Source organism: Sphaeramia orbicularis, chromosome 7, assembly GCF_902148855.1.
Source record: "Sphaeramia orbicularis chromosome 7, fSphaOr1.1, whole genome shotgun sequence".
In the NCBI taxonomy this organism is placed as follows: Eukaryota; Metazoa; Chordata; class Actinopteri; order Kurtiformes; family Apogonidae; genus Sphaeramia; species Sphaeramia orbicularis.
The window spans coordinates 20150315-20166178 of record NC_043963.1 but is presented as its reverse complement, the minus strand read 5'-3'; the positions used below and the strand labels follow the sequence as shown (position 1 = coordinate 20166178).

Below are 15864 nucleotides of genomic sequence, written 5' to 3'. Positions count from 1 at the left end.
AGCAGACACACAGCACAGGAGCCTGTTGGCTTTGGTTCACTGGGATAGACAGACGGAAGGACGGGCAAACAAGCAATTAGTTTAAATGTCTTATAAATCTGACAAACACTACAATATCTGGGAACAGATGCAACATTATACATCCTCAATAGTTAAAATAAAGTCATTTTACTAACAGGATAATTGCAACAGTTGAACACAGCAGCATAAATAGTTAACACTGGAATCTGAGTTCCTTTTTTCACTTAAAACATGACTTTTTCAATCTGTGGTTAGTTTTTGTAGTTGTGGTGAATAACCTAAATTAATAAGACTGTAACATGACTTTAAGTTTACCCATTTACTGAGTCAGTAAGATAGCATTTAGTATTACTTCACCCATAACTCCTCCGTTCCGCTCTTTTTGTCCAAATATGGTCACCTCTGTCTCCAAAAAGCCAACATACCAGTGTCTAAAACTAAAGCCACTGGTTTCAAAACAACAATCCAAAAGCAAATGCTATGATGCCATGGTTCAATCTCTGATTTTATGAACACAAAAAAAAAACATCAGAGTAAAAATAATAAGATGTAAGCTTCACGGTGACTTAGCAAATAATATTCTTTGCACGTGTATGACCGTGCTGATATGCATATGTGTAAGTGATATGAGTGGTATGTGGGTACAAGTGGGACTTCATTGCATTGCGTGCATGCATTCAAGTACATCTTGTCCACTCCTGGGGAAGTTCATATTTCCTTTCCCTTCTTCCATCTGTTATTCACACAGAATATGAACATTAAGGCGGTAGTTAAATTTTCATCATTCAGTCATTATTAGGATAATATTCAAGTCATGAGGAAATACATATTTATGCCACAGTATCTATTCCTATTGTCTGGAAATTACCTTCCTATCTTTCAGATGGTTTGGACAAATCAGCTGAAGTTATGTAACTCTTAATGGCGTGAAACAGACCTGAAAACTAGTGTTCTATCATTTATAATGTGACCTGATACTTATGGCATTTTTAGTGACTTTAAGCATAAACAAACGGCTGTAGCCCTGTGATAAACCGAAGACCTGGCCAGGATGTACCCCACTTTAACCTGACGCCAGCTGGGATCAGCTCCAGCCCCTCTTTGACCCTCCAGAGGATAATGCAGTTACATAAAATGAATGAATAAATAAATAAATGCATCCAGATATTGATAATGCAACAGAGTACTTTGTTGCACTGACTTATTTACTGGTGCCCTATGTATTGTAACCACAGTCACACTCTCATTACTTTGTCATAAAGCTCCAAGTAACTAAAGTAATGATGTAGCACAGGGGATCATGTTATCCAAGTGATTCAAGAACCTTTCTAAGCCATCAAATTACCTCTTATAAGTCGGTGATACAAATTTGCAGCTTTTAATAACCCCTGAGACAATAATGCTATCTCCCCACTGCAAAGTTCCATTATAAACAATACCTGAGACCGGTGACTAGAAAGCAGCCTGTCTATTCAAATGGATTTGTTTTCCTCATTATCTTATCACCAGTTGGCGCTACTGTGTGTCACCGTGGAGATGGTGGTAAACAGCAGCAGTGGGAGGGGTGATGGAGAAGAGTGAATGGGGCCCGGCTATCAGGAAGCTACCATGTCCCTGAGCCTCATTAATTTTTCAACAGCTATGCACCTGCCAGGGGTGCAACCGCACAATATTGTACAAATTTACCATTTCGACAAGCAAATGAGGATATTAAAGTCAAAACAGGTCAAGAGACAGTGATGAGTAGCTTAAAGATTATGTCGTAAGTTGATTAGTTTCCTACTTCCTTATGGCTGCAGGCAAAGAAAATATTCTCAAAACCTATATGCATATTTTCTCTTTTTATTGTTTTATAACTGGTGTAAACTGAAAATAAAAAAGACTCATAGTGTATGTTGGTGAAAGGGCAATGAGTATGCCATGAGATCTGAGTTAAATTCACTTGAATGACAAAAATAAAATAAGTTACATGAACAAATTCAGTGTAACAAGTCCACGTCAGTATTACTATCAGAGTTGAAGGTCCAAAGTTATTTATGTTTCCTAAGTAGAAACATCCAGATACTTGACCTTGTTCTCATAACTTTTAAATGAGCCTAAATAATCCCCTGGTAAAACAAATACAGTACTTCACAGAACCAGAAACAGTAACCTCACCAATACTCTCCAGCATTAAAACTGTTATCCATCAATGTCAAGTAAACGCATGGCAAATAAAGTTAAATACCTGATCAATATAAAATAGCTAAATCCAATATGAACTCTTATATTAAAACAGTAAAACCCTGCTTCTCTTTTTCTTCATTAATTCCATAAAAGTATTTGACCTGTTTTCCATTAGTCGACATAATAGCCTTAGTTGAAACAGTTTTAATGATTTCTCTGGACTATGCCAAATCTGCTTTTATTACTGTTACATTATCACAAACTGAACTCCAGCCTCCACAGTCCACTTTAATAAAACCCACAGAACCGACTTTAAACCCTGCCTCCCTTTTTCAACATCCATTCCTACATGTTTTCGCTCCCGTGTCACTTTAGCCATGTTTTATCGGCAAGGAAACAAAAAAGTGCTCACTCTTCCTAATGACTTGCCTGTGTCCATGGTAATCAAACAGGCAACGGGCAATAGGTGGGTGTTATCTCCACAGGGCATGAGTGGGCCTGACACTGCACTGATTAGCATTGACATCCATCAAGTACTGTGATAATTACACACACATTATTATGCAAACTGTTCAGGTAACTCTTTAGCAACACTGATTCAGGCAAATACTGTTTTAAATCACAAATCTTGACTGTTTCTGTTAACAGCTATACACACTTATGTGCATCATACTAGGTATATTACATAAGGAGCAGACGTGCATTATGGCGCTGCGCACTATTTTGAGAGTAAGTAAACCACTAAGAGGTTTTTTTGTAGATGGGATTTAAACTCTGAAGTCTTTAGTTTGCTCCACCAAGGATAAAAAAAATCGAAGTTTTAGTTCTGACGTCTGTTCACCCAAACCAGCTAAAGTGCTAAAGTGTTGGGTAAAAACAACAACAACAACAAAAAGGATGTGTAAATACTGGCTGACTTGTTGACCTTCACTCTGCTAGATCTTTTAACAAAGTCAGATGTCTAATGTGTCAACCATCTAAAAGTTGATCCACTGAAACCCGTTTCGGTTACAGACTGTCGTCGGCCTTGAAGTGAGCGAAAGAAAAAGTGAGAGGACTGTTAAAGACGAGTATTGGAAGTAAGAATTTAATTTATCTTAGACAAACAAATACGCACCAAAATCCACATTTACATCGGTACACACTGTTTATCCAGACTTGATGTCATATGTGCTGATGGTGCAGACACACAGCCTGTATGATTTTGTGTACTGCACTAAGGTTTGACGGAATAATGTATCTGTCTGGATCTATTTAATATACATATCATGCCATAAATAAGATCATTTTCATTACTGTGGCGTCAAATAGTGAGCAAATAATAATAATAATGAATTAGATTTCTATAGCACTTTTCAAGACACCCAAAGTGCTTTACATTATTGATCCATTATTCATTCATTCTCACATTCACACTCTGGTGGTGGTCCACAGCTGCAATGGGGCAGGCTGACGGAAGCGTGGCTGCCAATTCGCGCCAAACAGCCCCTCCGACCACCACCGAACATTCATACACCTTCATACACCAGTGTGAGTGACACTGGAGGAAAGGAGGGTGAAGCGTCTTGCCCATGGACAACGGTACATGACTAGAGCGGGATTTGATTGGACAACCCGCTCTAACTCCTGAGCCCCCAAATGAGAGACAATGTGACACAAATAGCAAAAAACAAAAGGTCACAAGACTTGGAATCAAAATGGAGATGTTTCAGTCAGTTGTAGATACTTTCATGTTACATTTCCTACTTAAAATATCTAAAACTGACTAAGCTTTTGTCAAGTTCTGCTTTTGAGACATCCATATTTCTATTCAGTGTAATAGCTCATTTAATTTGGTCATATGTCAACATATCTGTCACTAACACTGAAGTTTAACTCTATTTAAAGCTGTTTCATCAAAATTACATAACATAATATGGATGCATGTCACTAAATATAACACCCAGAAGACTTTAATACACTATGGTATCTGTTGACATAATTTTTTATTAGCAACAATGGTAAAAACTACAACTCCCATGACCCCACACTACTTCACAGCATCAGCTATTATGTCTTGTGTTATAGTTTTGACTGACAAGTTGCAGAAATTATACATTGTACGTTCAGTGATTGGTGTCTTTATTTTCTTAACTATGTGACAGATATGTAATGATTTAGAACAAATCTCTATAAATCGACTGCTTTTAACATGTGGATTCTTGTCAGAGTTTTTTGTTATTGTATGTGTTTTACTTGTTTCGATCTGTTGAACTGTGTTTTTGATGTGTTGGGGTGTTTTTAATTCCTGAGTGTGGTTTTTCAACTTTGTCTTACAACCATGACAAAAGAGAAATTTATGTTTTATCTATCTATCGATCGATCGATCGATCGCAAATCATCATATGTGTGGTTTGGTTGAACAACTTCCTAGTTTCAGTCAGATGATTAAAAAAAAAAAAACAAAAAACACAGAGTTACTCTTAGATACTGTCGGTCTGTGAGTAATGCTTTTGGACACTTTTCTAAGAAAGGTATTTGCATTTTCAGCGCAAAGACCAAGAAAAACCTTACATAAGCAACACAAATTCTACACAACCAAATTGAGGCCACAGAGAACACCTATAGCCACAACAGAGTAAACACAGTAAAAGAAGCTACAGGCTGCTATAAATAGAAAACCACGATACTGATCTTACTTTGGAGTGTGCCCCAGTAACAGTCGGAGTGAGGGCAGGTCTCCCTTGGCAGCAGCATAGTGAACAGGTAGGGCCCCAGTGTCGGTGGTGGCCCCGGGGTCACCCTCACCACTCTTCAGCAGCCAATCAGTGACCTCATGGTGGCTGAAGCGAGATGCGAGGTGGAGAACAGTGGCGCCAGAACTATCCCTGTCCTGGAAATAAAATAAAAAGACACAAAATTAAAAATTTTTGCTGAAATAAAACCCCTAAAACCCAATGCATAGTCAAGATATCGAAAAAAACCAAGGCCAGAATGTATAAAAAAGAAATCTGTGCCATAAAAAGTTGTTGATAATTCTAATGCAAATGTTGTGTTCAGCTCAGTTCTCCTGGTCAGGTTTCATCTGTTTTTACTGAGGTAGAAAATATAGTTTTATTCACTACCAATTGGTAACAGACGTTTAACTAATTTTTATCCTTTGGGCATTTCATTTTTTAAACTAATTTTTTTCACGTTATTTCTCGCTGCTCTTGTTTTAGTTCATTAGTTTGTTCGATTTTATATTTTTAAGCCTTTATTGCTTTACTAAATTGCCTTTTTTGTTTTATCACAAGTGCATTTTATTGTACATTGTGTATTTTTCTGAGTTATATTAAAGATAATAATATATACTATGAATTTGAATGAATGAATCTGTGAACTTGAGGATTTTTCTGAGATGTACATTACTTAAGCACCACAGGTTGCTGCTTCATATATGGGGCAATAACATCCTTTGTGAAAACTGATATGAAAACAGAAGTCGTCACAAACCACAACTTTAGGCTAATCTTAATACACTTCCCAGCATTCTACAGGCCAACAATGTCACATATCTACAAGATCAGAGATAGTACCTACATACTTATCAAGGCTATTGTTTATTTGCTTTTCTAATAACCAGTATCTGACTGGTTAAGTAAAAAGGCTAATAAATGTCACACTGCAATAAATGAAAACAATTTACGATCCTTTGAGCAATGTTTTAAGTTACCGACTGAGGAAGCAGAAATAGACACAATGCAAAATACACAATGCAGAAAACCTGAAGCCAGCACTGCCTATCCATCAACTATATTGCAGTGTTAATCGTTTTACTGAGTAGTTTCTTATCAGTAAATGTGCCGTGTGGGGTTCTCTTTATCACTGCTCAGTGGTCTACCTGGCAGCACTCAAAAGTAATGGATGAAAGTAAGGGATGAAAGAGCTCTTATTACACAGTGTTTTCATTTAGAGTCACAGGTTACAAGATGTTAGACTCAATTCACTCAGGTTTTTTGCACTTTTGATCACCAGTTGTTAAAACATGGTACTATGTAAAGAGGCCACAGCATTAGCTTAGATGTTACCTCTATTACTTCAAACACAGAGGATATTTATAGATGTTTTTTTTTTTTTATCGTTTGGGGATCACGTACGCACCACATTCATTGACTTTCATTCATTGATGCCACATATGAGAAATACTGTATAATACTGTATGAGCAGTGTTGGGAGTAATGTGTTACAAAAGTAATGCCTTACAGTGACGAATTACTTTTTGCTGTAACTCAGTAGTGTAAGGCATTACTAATCAATTTTCAGTAATATTTTACTCCATATATGTTCAATAGCGCTTGTGTTATAACAAACTTTTCGCCCATAATTAATTGCTCAATTGAAAAAAAACAAAACAAAAAAGCAAGACCATGAGACCATAGCCCTATAAACCCTACGCCTAAAATGGTTCATCTGGAATTTTCTCTTATTTTGATTATTAAAAGGTTAGAAAATATGCTGTGAGCTAGTTCTTTTGCCCATTTTTCCACAGCACTTAGAACATTCAAAATCTAGCAGTCATTTACAATTTACTACATGCTATAATACTGCTAAAATGGCTTTTTCTCCAGCTTCTCATACAGGAATAAGTGAAAATACCGCAATGACCCAATAAAGCTGATAAAGCGGAACATCTCAGGTTGGAGGTTGGAGGTTGTTGGAGTTTTTACAATTGCACAACAGTGAAAGCATTACAGCCATCTAAACTGTATATGTACAGGGTGTGTCAGCGGTGACACATCAGGTATTAAAGAGTTAAGACATCAAAAATGTGGCAGGAAAGTTCTACTTCCTGTTCCTGCTCAGGTGAAGATGGCAGAAGACAGGACACTGGCCATGTCAAGGGACAATATGAGTGTCGGGACAATGTGAGCCTTCTTCTTCTTCTTCGTGTTTTACGGCAGTTGGCATCCAGCTTATTGGTGTATTACCGCCACAATGTGAGTCATGCATGCGTAGGAGCATTTATATCTGTTGGACACTTTTACTAGTCGCTACGACAACCTCACTAGGCCAAATCATACCCTCCACCGCTCAGTTTTCCTCAGATTTAGATCACGTTGTTTGTGAGCTGGATAGGCCTCAGCTGTGAAAGAAACCCAAAGTAGACATATAAATTGAATCTCGAAATCACATCTGATCACTAGGAGGACACTCCTTAACGCTAAAGTTTCTGTACTTGACATAAGGTAAAGCCTCTGTACTTTAACATAATCTGACATAATTTACAACACACTGATTTGTCCTAGCGCGGGTGCTGTAGCGAGTTGTAAAAAATGGCCGACTGAAATAAGTGCTTCTACGCATGCGCTACTCACATCGTTCCAAGACTAAACTCTTTTTATTCTGAGACTAAACTCGTCCCCTTGACAGGTGGATGCTCATTGCTAACCCTAACCCTGCTTTCAAGAAGCTAGTTAGCATGATCCCTGTGATCAGCAATGACAAGGTAAGCTAACGTTTCTATGAACAGTTAGAATTCTTTATCGATTGCGGATTTATCTACCGGCGTTCTCGGCCTCGCGCCCCCTCTTTGAACATGTAAAATGTTGAAAAAAAAAAACAAACAAACACTAGCGCTCCTTGCTGGGATTCAAACAACATAGACCATAGCGTTACTTACTGAGCTATCCGTTCGCATGTACCGCAAATTTAAGACTCTTCTATCTGTTGGATTGGGGGAAGGGGGGGTTTACTACGCATGCGCTATTTATAACGCTAGCCTGTATGTTGCTCAAAAGTAATACAGGAGTCATGTAACACATCACAATTCTGAGAAAGTGATGTTATTAGGAATTACTTTTAAATAGCAGTAACAAGTAATCTGAAATGCATTACAGTTTGGAGGTAACTTGCACAACACTGGATGAGTGATAAAGTTAATGAACCCAAAGAGATAATGACACTGGATGCACATCAGCCTGTAAAGCTCACTGTCAGCAACACATATATACACATACATTCAGTAAAGGAAAGTGCTGCACACAGCCTTGACAGAATCTTACTTCCAGTGGAGAAATAAGGATGGTGTATGGTTCATAATCTGGATCATATTGTGAATATACAAACTTACATGCAATACTTCATCACCACTGTCAGCCTTATCTGATAATTTTATTGGTCTGCTACAGCATACGACTACTATAAATATTTGCAAGTTCCACTTTGCATACTTCATCAGCATAGGAACACGAGGTAGCACAGGTTTAAGGTTGTAACCAAAACAAAGTCACAATTCATGAGGGATGTCAGTATGTTAACACAAGTTTTTGAGCATTCTGGATGTTTATCTTCTGACAATATTTCTGTATATTCTGCAGTTTCTTTGTGCACTAATCTGATCCAATCTAATCTGATGTGATGAAGATTAATAATATATTCTCTAAAGATCTGATTTTTTATTTTTTTTTAAGCTTTTGATTTTTATTATTAAATGAATGTGTGCTATATTTGCCTTCCATCCCCTCCTATCTTTAAATGATCACATTAAAGTCCCACAATCATGTCCAAGTGTGTGATACTCAGGTTGCTGTAGGTCACAGGTATAAAACATGCAGCCTGGGGGCCAAATCCGGCCCATCAGAGGGTCCAATCCAGCCAGCGGGATGAATTTGTGAAATGCAAAAATGACACAGAAGGTATTAACAGTTAATGGTGTCAAAATCATTTTAATTCAGGTTCCACTTTCAGACACATACAGTCCAATTAGATTTCAAGTGGGTCAGAACCAGTAAAATACTATCATAATAACCTATAAATAATGACACCCCCACATTTTCTCTTTATTTTTTTGCTGTAAAAAAGTAAAATTACATGAAAATGTTTACATTACCAAACTATACTTTTACAAAAAATGTGAATAACCTGAACAAATATGAACAAACGGAAATGTCTTAAGAAAAGTGAATGCAATTTTGCCAATATTCTGCCTGTTACTAAATGTTTTGTGCGATTGTAATGCACATGTGTCAGTGATAAACTGATAAACCGAGGCATAATATTGTTAAAATTGTTTTTCTTAAGACAATTCAAATTGTTCATGTTATTCAGATTTTTAAGGAAACTTTGTCGATGTAAACCTGTTCGTAATATAATTTTACTTTTTTCACAGTTACCATTTTACTGGTCCAGCCCACTTGAGATCCAGTCGGGCTGAATGTGGCCCCTGAACTAGAATGTTTGACACCCCTGCTGTAGGTGAATTCTGGCTGTAATGGGTGAAGTTATCTATTTTTCCAGATTGCTAACCTATCCCAAGCAGTTTAACTCTCACTTAGGAGTTAGGAATGCATTTCCTTCACCTCTTACAAAGGGTAAAATCAGCCTGCCTTGGGAAATCCTTTAAGTTAGTAAATGTTATACAACTGCTTTGACTATCCATTAACTTAACCTCAAACATTTATGCCATTACTTTGGTGTGATTGAATGGGTGTGGTGAAGTCAGTGAAGATCCACAGCTCAGACATGACAGAGGAAGTTGAATTAGGGCATCGTCTACTTACTACACCCTAGTCACTCACCTCTGGCCGACATCCACCCTGGGTCAGCAGCCACTGTAAGCAGGCCAGGTTACCGGTGGCAGCTGCGTCATGCGCCGGGCTCGCCCCGTTGTTCGCCAGGCAGTTTCCCGGCAGCCCTGCCTCCTCCACCAGAAAGCGCAGGCAGCTCAGTTTCCCGGACCGGGCTGCGTGGTGCACCGGGGACGCCCCCAGTACATCCTTCACTTCTGCGTTCAGCGCTTTTGCCGCTAATTGCACTTTGAGAGTCTGCAGGTCTCCTTGCCTTGCGGCGAGCAGCGCCCGGTCCCCCTCCGCCACCATGACCACAGCGGACTGGACGACTCCTTCCCTCGGTTACTTGCCCTGAACGCGGTCCTTTTCACCGTGTGGATGCGCTCAGCATTGTAGGTTTAAAGCCTCAGTTCATCCAGACGCACGGTTTGCGTAATAATGAAAAGTCAATTTACGCACCGCATTTCCCGAAAGAAATACAACCAAAATCAAACTCTGTTCCTGTTTACGTGCTATACATTTTAACAGATGGCTATTACATGTTGAGGTGTCCTGAAACAGCCTGTTCACCCCAGACACGGACTAACCTGATCTGTATGTGCGCGACGCTGTGGCGCACCCGTCCGCTCCAGGATGCGCTTCACCTGTTGCACAAACCCAACCTTCTGTCACTGCACTAGTTTCCTTTATCTGCTCAGTTTATCTTACGCGTTTAAGAGAAAATAACGCGTATAATGTGCTTCAGAGAATATTCCTATTGCAGATGGCGACATGGGACTCTGTGCCTGCTAAATAATCCATCAGGGGGAGGATCGTTGAGCCTGTTACAGGTTGTTGCTTTCTGGAAATCGGCTCAGAAGTTAAAGGCGCAGTACGGCTGGTTTACTGTGAGGCTCTGGGAAGGTGCCCCATTCCAATTACAACAACTTGAACTCCCATTCACACTTTGAGAGGCTGCAGTGGTGGAATGTAACCAAGGACAGTTGTTTTTAGTCTTTTTTTTTTTTTTTTTTAAACTTGTATTTTCCTTTGTTATGCAGCTTCATACACATACTGGTTATCTATCTAAGTTACAATATTCACTTTTAGTCCATTATGTAACTTTACTTTTTACATTATAATTTTCCATCTCCCTACATATCCAGTGATGATCTGTTGATGCTAAATATGAAAAACTGAAGGATGAACTGTTCCTCTTACATAATCTCTTCAAAACCTTTCTTATAATAGATTTCAATGAAAAGACATAATTTTAGTCATATTCAAAGATTCTTTATTGTCAGTTCGCTAGATGCACAGAATTGAGATACCGTTTCTCTCATCTTGTTCAATGTCATGCATTGAAAAAAGAGGTGAGAATAAATAAATGGTATAAAGAAGATACTAGTCTCAGTCTGTTTACAGTAGCAGTAGTAGACAAATACAATATGTGTTTCTTGGAGCAGCAGGGCAACACTGCAAAAGTATTGATTGTTTTGATTGAGTGATTTATTCCAAACATGCAATGAAATTTATATGTGAACAAGTAAAACACAAATAATAATTCAAAAATCAACAATCAAGACAATCTTAGAAAGAAGAATAGTACAGTAGTTTCATTTACAGAAACAAAGTATGATGGTCTTACAGAGAATAGTGCAATAACTGTCAACAAATGTAGTTTTATTCAAGTTAGCCTCAAACATCTACAGCAGTAAAAGACATCATACACTATTGCAATACAGCAATTACAAACATAATATATGAAAATAAAACACTGACAGGACAATTTTACAGCACAATAACACTTTTACTTTACATGGTTCAAGTGCATTTTTCTGATAATACTGAACTATACTTAGGGTCTTGAATGCAGAACTTTTACTTTCATGGTTATTATTTTTAAACATATCAAACATTAAAGGTGCATATATATGAAATGGCAAAAAGTGTAGAATCAGATCTGAATGACAGATCTCAACCTTTTTGAATGAATGTGCACATGATTCTGCTTTACATGTAATGGAGCTATTATTTTCCATATTATAGGTGCTTGTAAAATTTGCTTACTCAGGCATAATACTGTTAAAATTTTGATTGTGATGAGAATAAAGTTCTAAACTGTCCATTTTTGATGAGCCAAGCAGTGGCTTTTGATTTGTTTACCCTCTCTAAAACGTTTTGCACCAGTAGCCATCAGAGAAAGTTACATAACTATGACAAAACACTAATTTACCAATGGACTTTTTGAACACAAGCCCAGCATTGTTTACACGCAGCCTCCTCGGCATTAATTTTACATCTGCTAGTGAAACGGGTATCACAGGACACCTACAGGCTGGAGACTGTAGTCCATCTGGTGGCACTCAACACCCTCTGCTCTGACTTGGACTGTCCCACAACTCCTCAGACTGACTCACTGACTGAACTACAGTTGCGGAAAAAATTATTAGACCACCCCTTGTTTTCTTCAATTTCTTGTTCATTTTAATGCCTGGTACAACTAAAGGTACATTTGTTTGGACAAATATAATGATAACAACAAATATAGTTCATAAGAGTTTAATTTCAGAGCTGATATCTATCCATTTTCCATGTTTTCTTGATAATAACCAAAATCACTTCAGTTCTTACATCAATATCTATGGCATTGTACTGACAAAAACAGTGCTTTTTGGCATTCCATGTTTTCTTTTGTCTGTTTTAGTCATATGATACACACAGGAGTTAGCACTTGATTGCATAACCATTGTTTTTGGTGACTTTTGATGGTCTAATAATTTTTTCCGTGACTGCATCTTAGCTATCTTTTGAATAGCACAAAAATAACACAAGTTTGATCACATCCACACTATTTACATGCTTAAGGATATAATTGCACTTCATTTGTTTGAGGACACGTGGTCTACATGGAGTTATAAGTTTACAATTGGAAACACTGCAGTCGTTGCTAGGACACGATTAATATTATCAGATAAGTAAATACTCTATGAATCATGTTTTGCCAAATATCCGGTTCACATAATATGTCTTTTTTTTTTACTCATTATGAAGTTAGATCTGTGACTTAAATGTGTTGAAATATTTGACTGAACTGGATGTCAGTGGTTACACCAACTTCTTGCATTCCTGTCATAAAACTGCATGTCCTTTTGTATTTAATGATGAATGCAACTCTTAGCAGCATCCTCAAACTGGAGCTATTCTGCCCATATTTTCAGTGGGACTACTACTAAAACAGCTTTCCATGCTTTACTGTGCAAAATTGGTCTTATTCTAATTGTTCTCCAAGGTGGGTCCTCATTTCCACCCTGTTGAAAATGTGCTCTGTGTCTGAGCACTTAACTCCACGTTTTTTCCATTAAATCTGGAGTCTCTTAAAGAATATGTAGTAGGAGAATTTGTTGTCATTAGTTGCTAAAAAAAAAAAAAAGAAAATAAATTTAAAACCATTCATCTATTCATTTAAACTCGAGTTTGATCTAGGTTATGAGACTGACCTCCGCTTCAGCAACTAACAACAGCAGCAGGATGTCTCTCAGGTAAATGCGTAACTCTCTGCTTAGATAATTGTCATTTAACCATTAGATGATATAACAGGACTACTCATTCTTCCAAATGCTTAATTCCTTTAACTGACCCACCTTTGCACACTCACATTGTCATACTTGGGAGGTGTTTTTATGCTCAGGTAAATGTAATAATCGTTTCTTTCCCCATTATTTTTGGCCCAGGGTACATTATGTTACCACCCTGGTAAGTGCAATACCCTTATTTGGCCACTAGTGGTTTGGGTATTTGCTCTTACAGTTTGTGCTGTTATCAGTAAGTGTGCAACAGTTTTGATTTTTTGCATTGATGACATCTACATGTGAAGTTGCAGATTGCACCACCCTGTCGTCACTTCACCTTGCACTGTGGTTATATTATTTACCCCTATAAACACCAAAGATCCTTATCACAGCTAGTGTACCTGCACATTATAAATGCTTAGTGTGTGGTATTTACTGACATCTAGTGGTGTTGTTGCAGATTGCACCGCTGTGCTCCCCCTTAACTCTAGTGGTGAAAAGCCATTGTTACACAAAGTTCCTGGGCTTTTTGGCATAAGAGGATTTTAACTCTGGTCCACGCTCAGATATAGTAGGTAACACACCTTAATATTGAATACCACTCATTATAAAATAGATTGTTCTGAGCTACTGTAGAAACTTTTAAAATATTCAGTTTCTAACATTTAGTGACCCCTAGTGGCAAAATCATGTATTGCAGCCTATAAATCCTATCCCTCTATTTTTAATTCAGCTACTTATCACTCTGATTTGCACTTATTTTCTGTTTCCAGACACAATTAAAAATGCAAAAGCATGACCTGATATCTCTTTATTCTTCTATTTCATCTACACCCTCCAACCAAACAGTATCTAAAGCGCAATACCACTATTGGCCAGTAGAGGCCTGGATTATCAAATTCTCTCTAAAAAAAGTGAGTGGCTTTTATGCTAGAAATGAATATTATCATAATCATTTTAATATATTTAGCATCAATTTGTTATACATATATAAATGACTGGTTTTAGTAACATGTTAAACTTGAGTACGTATGTCTGGATTAACATTTAGCAGGTAGGTGAAATTAAGTGTCCTGTACATTATTTCTTTTCCTGGTATAAATTATTTTGTACAGTTTGTTTTTTACTGCTTAATTACTGTTATTTTCAACTTAACTGTGGTTGAAATGAACTTTATTGTGTGAGAATAGACAGAGGACAACATAAGTGAATATGTTGTAAATCCATAGTTTTGCTGAAAATACTATTTATATTATCGTATATATTACCCTTTTTTATCTGCACTGAAGTTTAAATAAGCAAAAAAAAAAAAAAATACATATACATGGGTATCAGCCTGTAGGCCTTGATATTTATGTCCTGTACAAATACACCCCATCATTCTGATTCTATCATCAACTGCAGTTCTTTTCCTCACCAAATGATGGCAATAACGTTTCACACTGACCAAGATAAACTCCACCTGCAGAGGTACTCAAATAATATAGTGGGTAATAGTGGATTCATGATTTTGTCTGAATTATTAAAGTGCCTTAGTGACGCAGATAAAAAAATAATAATAATAATAATAATACAGCAAAAATATATATAAATGCATTTGTTTACATACAGTTTCTTCAATGCAAAAAAAGAAAGGAAAAAAATGCTAGAATATCCAGACAGTCAACATAAAAAAAGCTGTTTTATTTTAAGGAATCTGTGTTTGTAAGTAGAATCTATTTGAGGTTTTTAAATATAATATAGTCCTATGTGTGTTTTAATCAGAATAATATCCAAAGTTAAAAACAGATCAGATTTGACACTTTTTGCCTCCTCACTAGATTAGGTTGATCGATTTTTCCACTTAAACGACCACTGCAGGATGTGGGTGGGTGGATGGATGGGGGTGTGGGGTGTGGATCAGTGTGTCTCGTGCTCGGCGCGTGCCTCTCCGGACCATCTGTTGCTCTGATCCAACTGTCATAGACACCGCGCGCCAGTTTAGGGGGAACGAGGAAATTCCCACGAGTGACTAATAGACTACAATTCCCTTAAGGACAGAGGCATTAACAAGCCTGTGACATGTCAGGGAGACAATACACGGCGATCACGAGAATAATCTGATGTTTACGTTAGATTACTGAATTTAAAAAGAAGTAATCACTCTAAAATTCCAATTTTAACTTTATTTTTTCATTATATTTTGTTTATTTGCTCACTTATTAAATTGACTATAAGCTATTTTACTGATTAAATGAAATACGTAGTTAAAATACAGACATTTTTTATATTAAAAAAACGCAAAAAGTGGAAAATTTATTTGCTGCAACCCATTTGTCACCTGCCTATTTTCTGCACTTTTTCAAACACTGTTATTCTATATTTATGTATTTTCTTTATATTCACTATTCGTTCTAGCCTATTATTTTTTTTGTATAAATATCTATACAAGTACACATACACTACAAACAAAAAGTTCAGGATTTTTTTTTTTTTTTTTTTTTTTTTTTTTCATTTTTGTTTTAGTTTTTTCAAATAAAACTATGTCTGGTCATTTAAAAAAATGTGTTTCAATTCACACAAAAAAGTAAAAAGCGCTGTGCAAGAATCCCAACTGA

At 37.1% G+C, this 15864-nt stretch overlaps 1 protein-coding gene across 5 annotated transcripts in view; it reads right to left on the bottom strand.

Moving 5' to 3' along the window:
- The window catches only part of espn (espin), a 59345-nt gene extending 48674 nt beyond the window's left edge, over window positions 1-10671 (bottom strand). For 3 of the 5 annotated variants that reach the window (XM_030138761.1, XM_030138764.1, XM_030138765.1), the window contains exons 1-2: window positions 9726-10670; window positions 4866-5059 (exon numbers count right to left, since the gene is read on the bottom strand). In XM_030138761.1, coding sequence (XP_029994621.1) covers window positions 4866-5059; window positions 9726-10025 — 494 coding nt within the window. In that variant the 5' untranslated portion in view covers window positions 10026-10670. Of the gene's footprint in view, window positions 1-4865; window positions 5060-9725 lie in introns of all 5 variants that reach the window. The other 2 variants (XM_030138763.1, XM_030138762.1) reach the window with 2 other exon arrangements.
- Between the last annotated feature and the right edge of the window lie 5193 nt (window positions 10672-15864).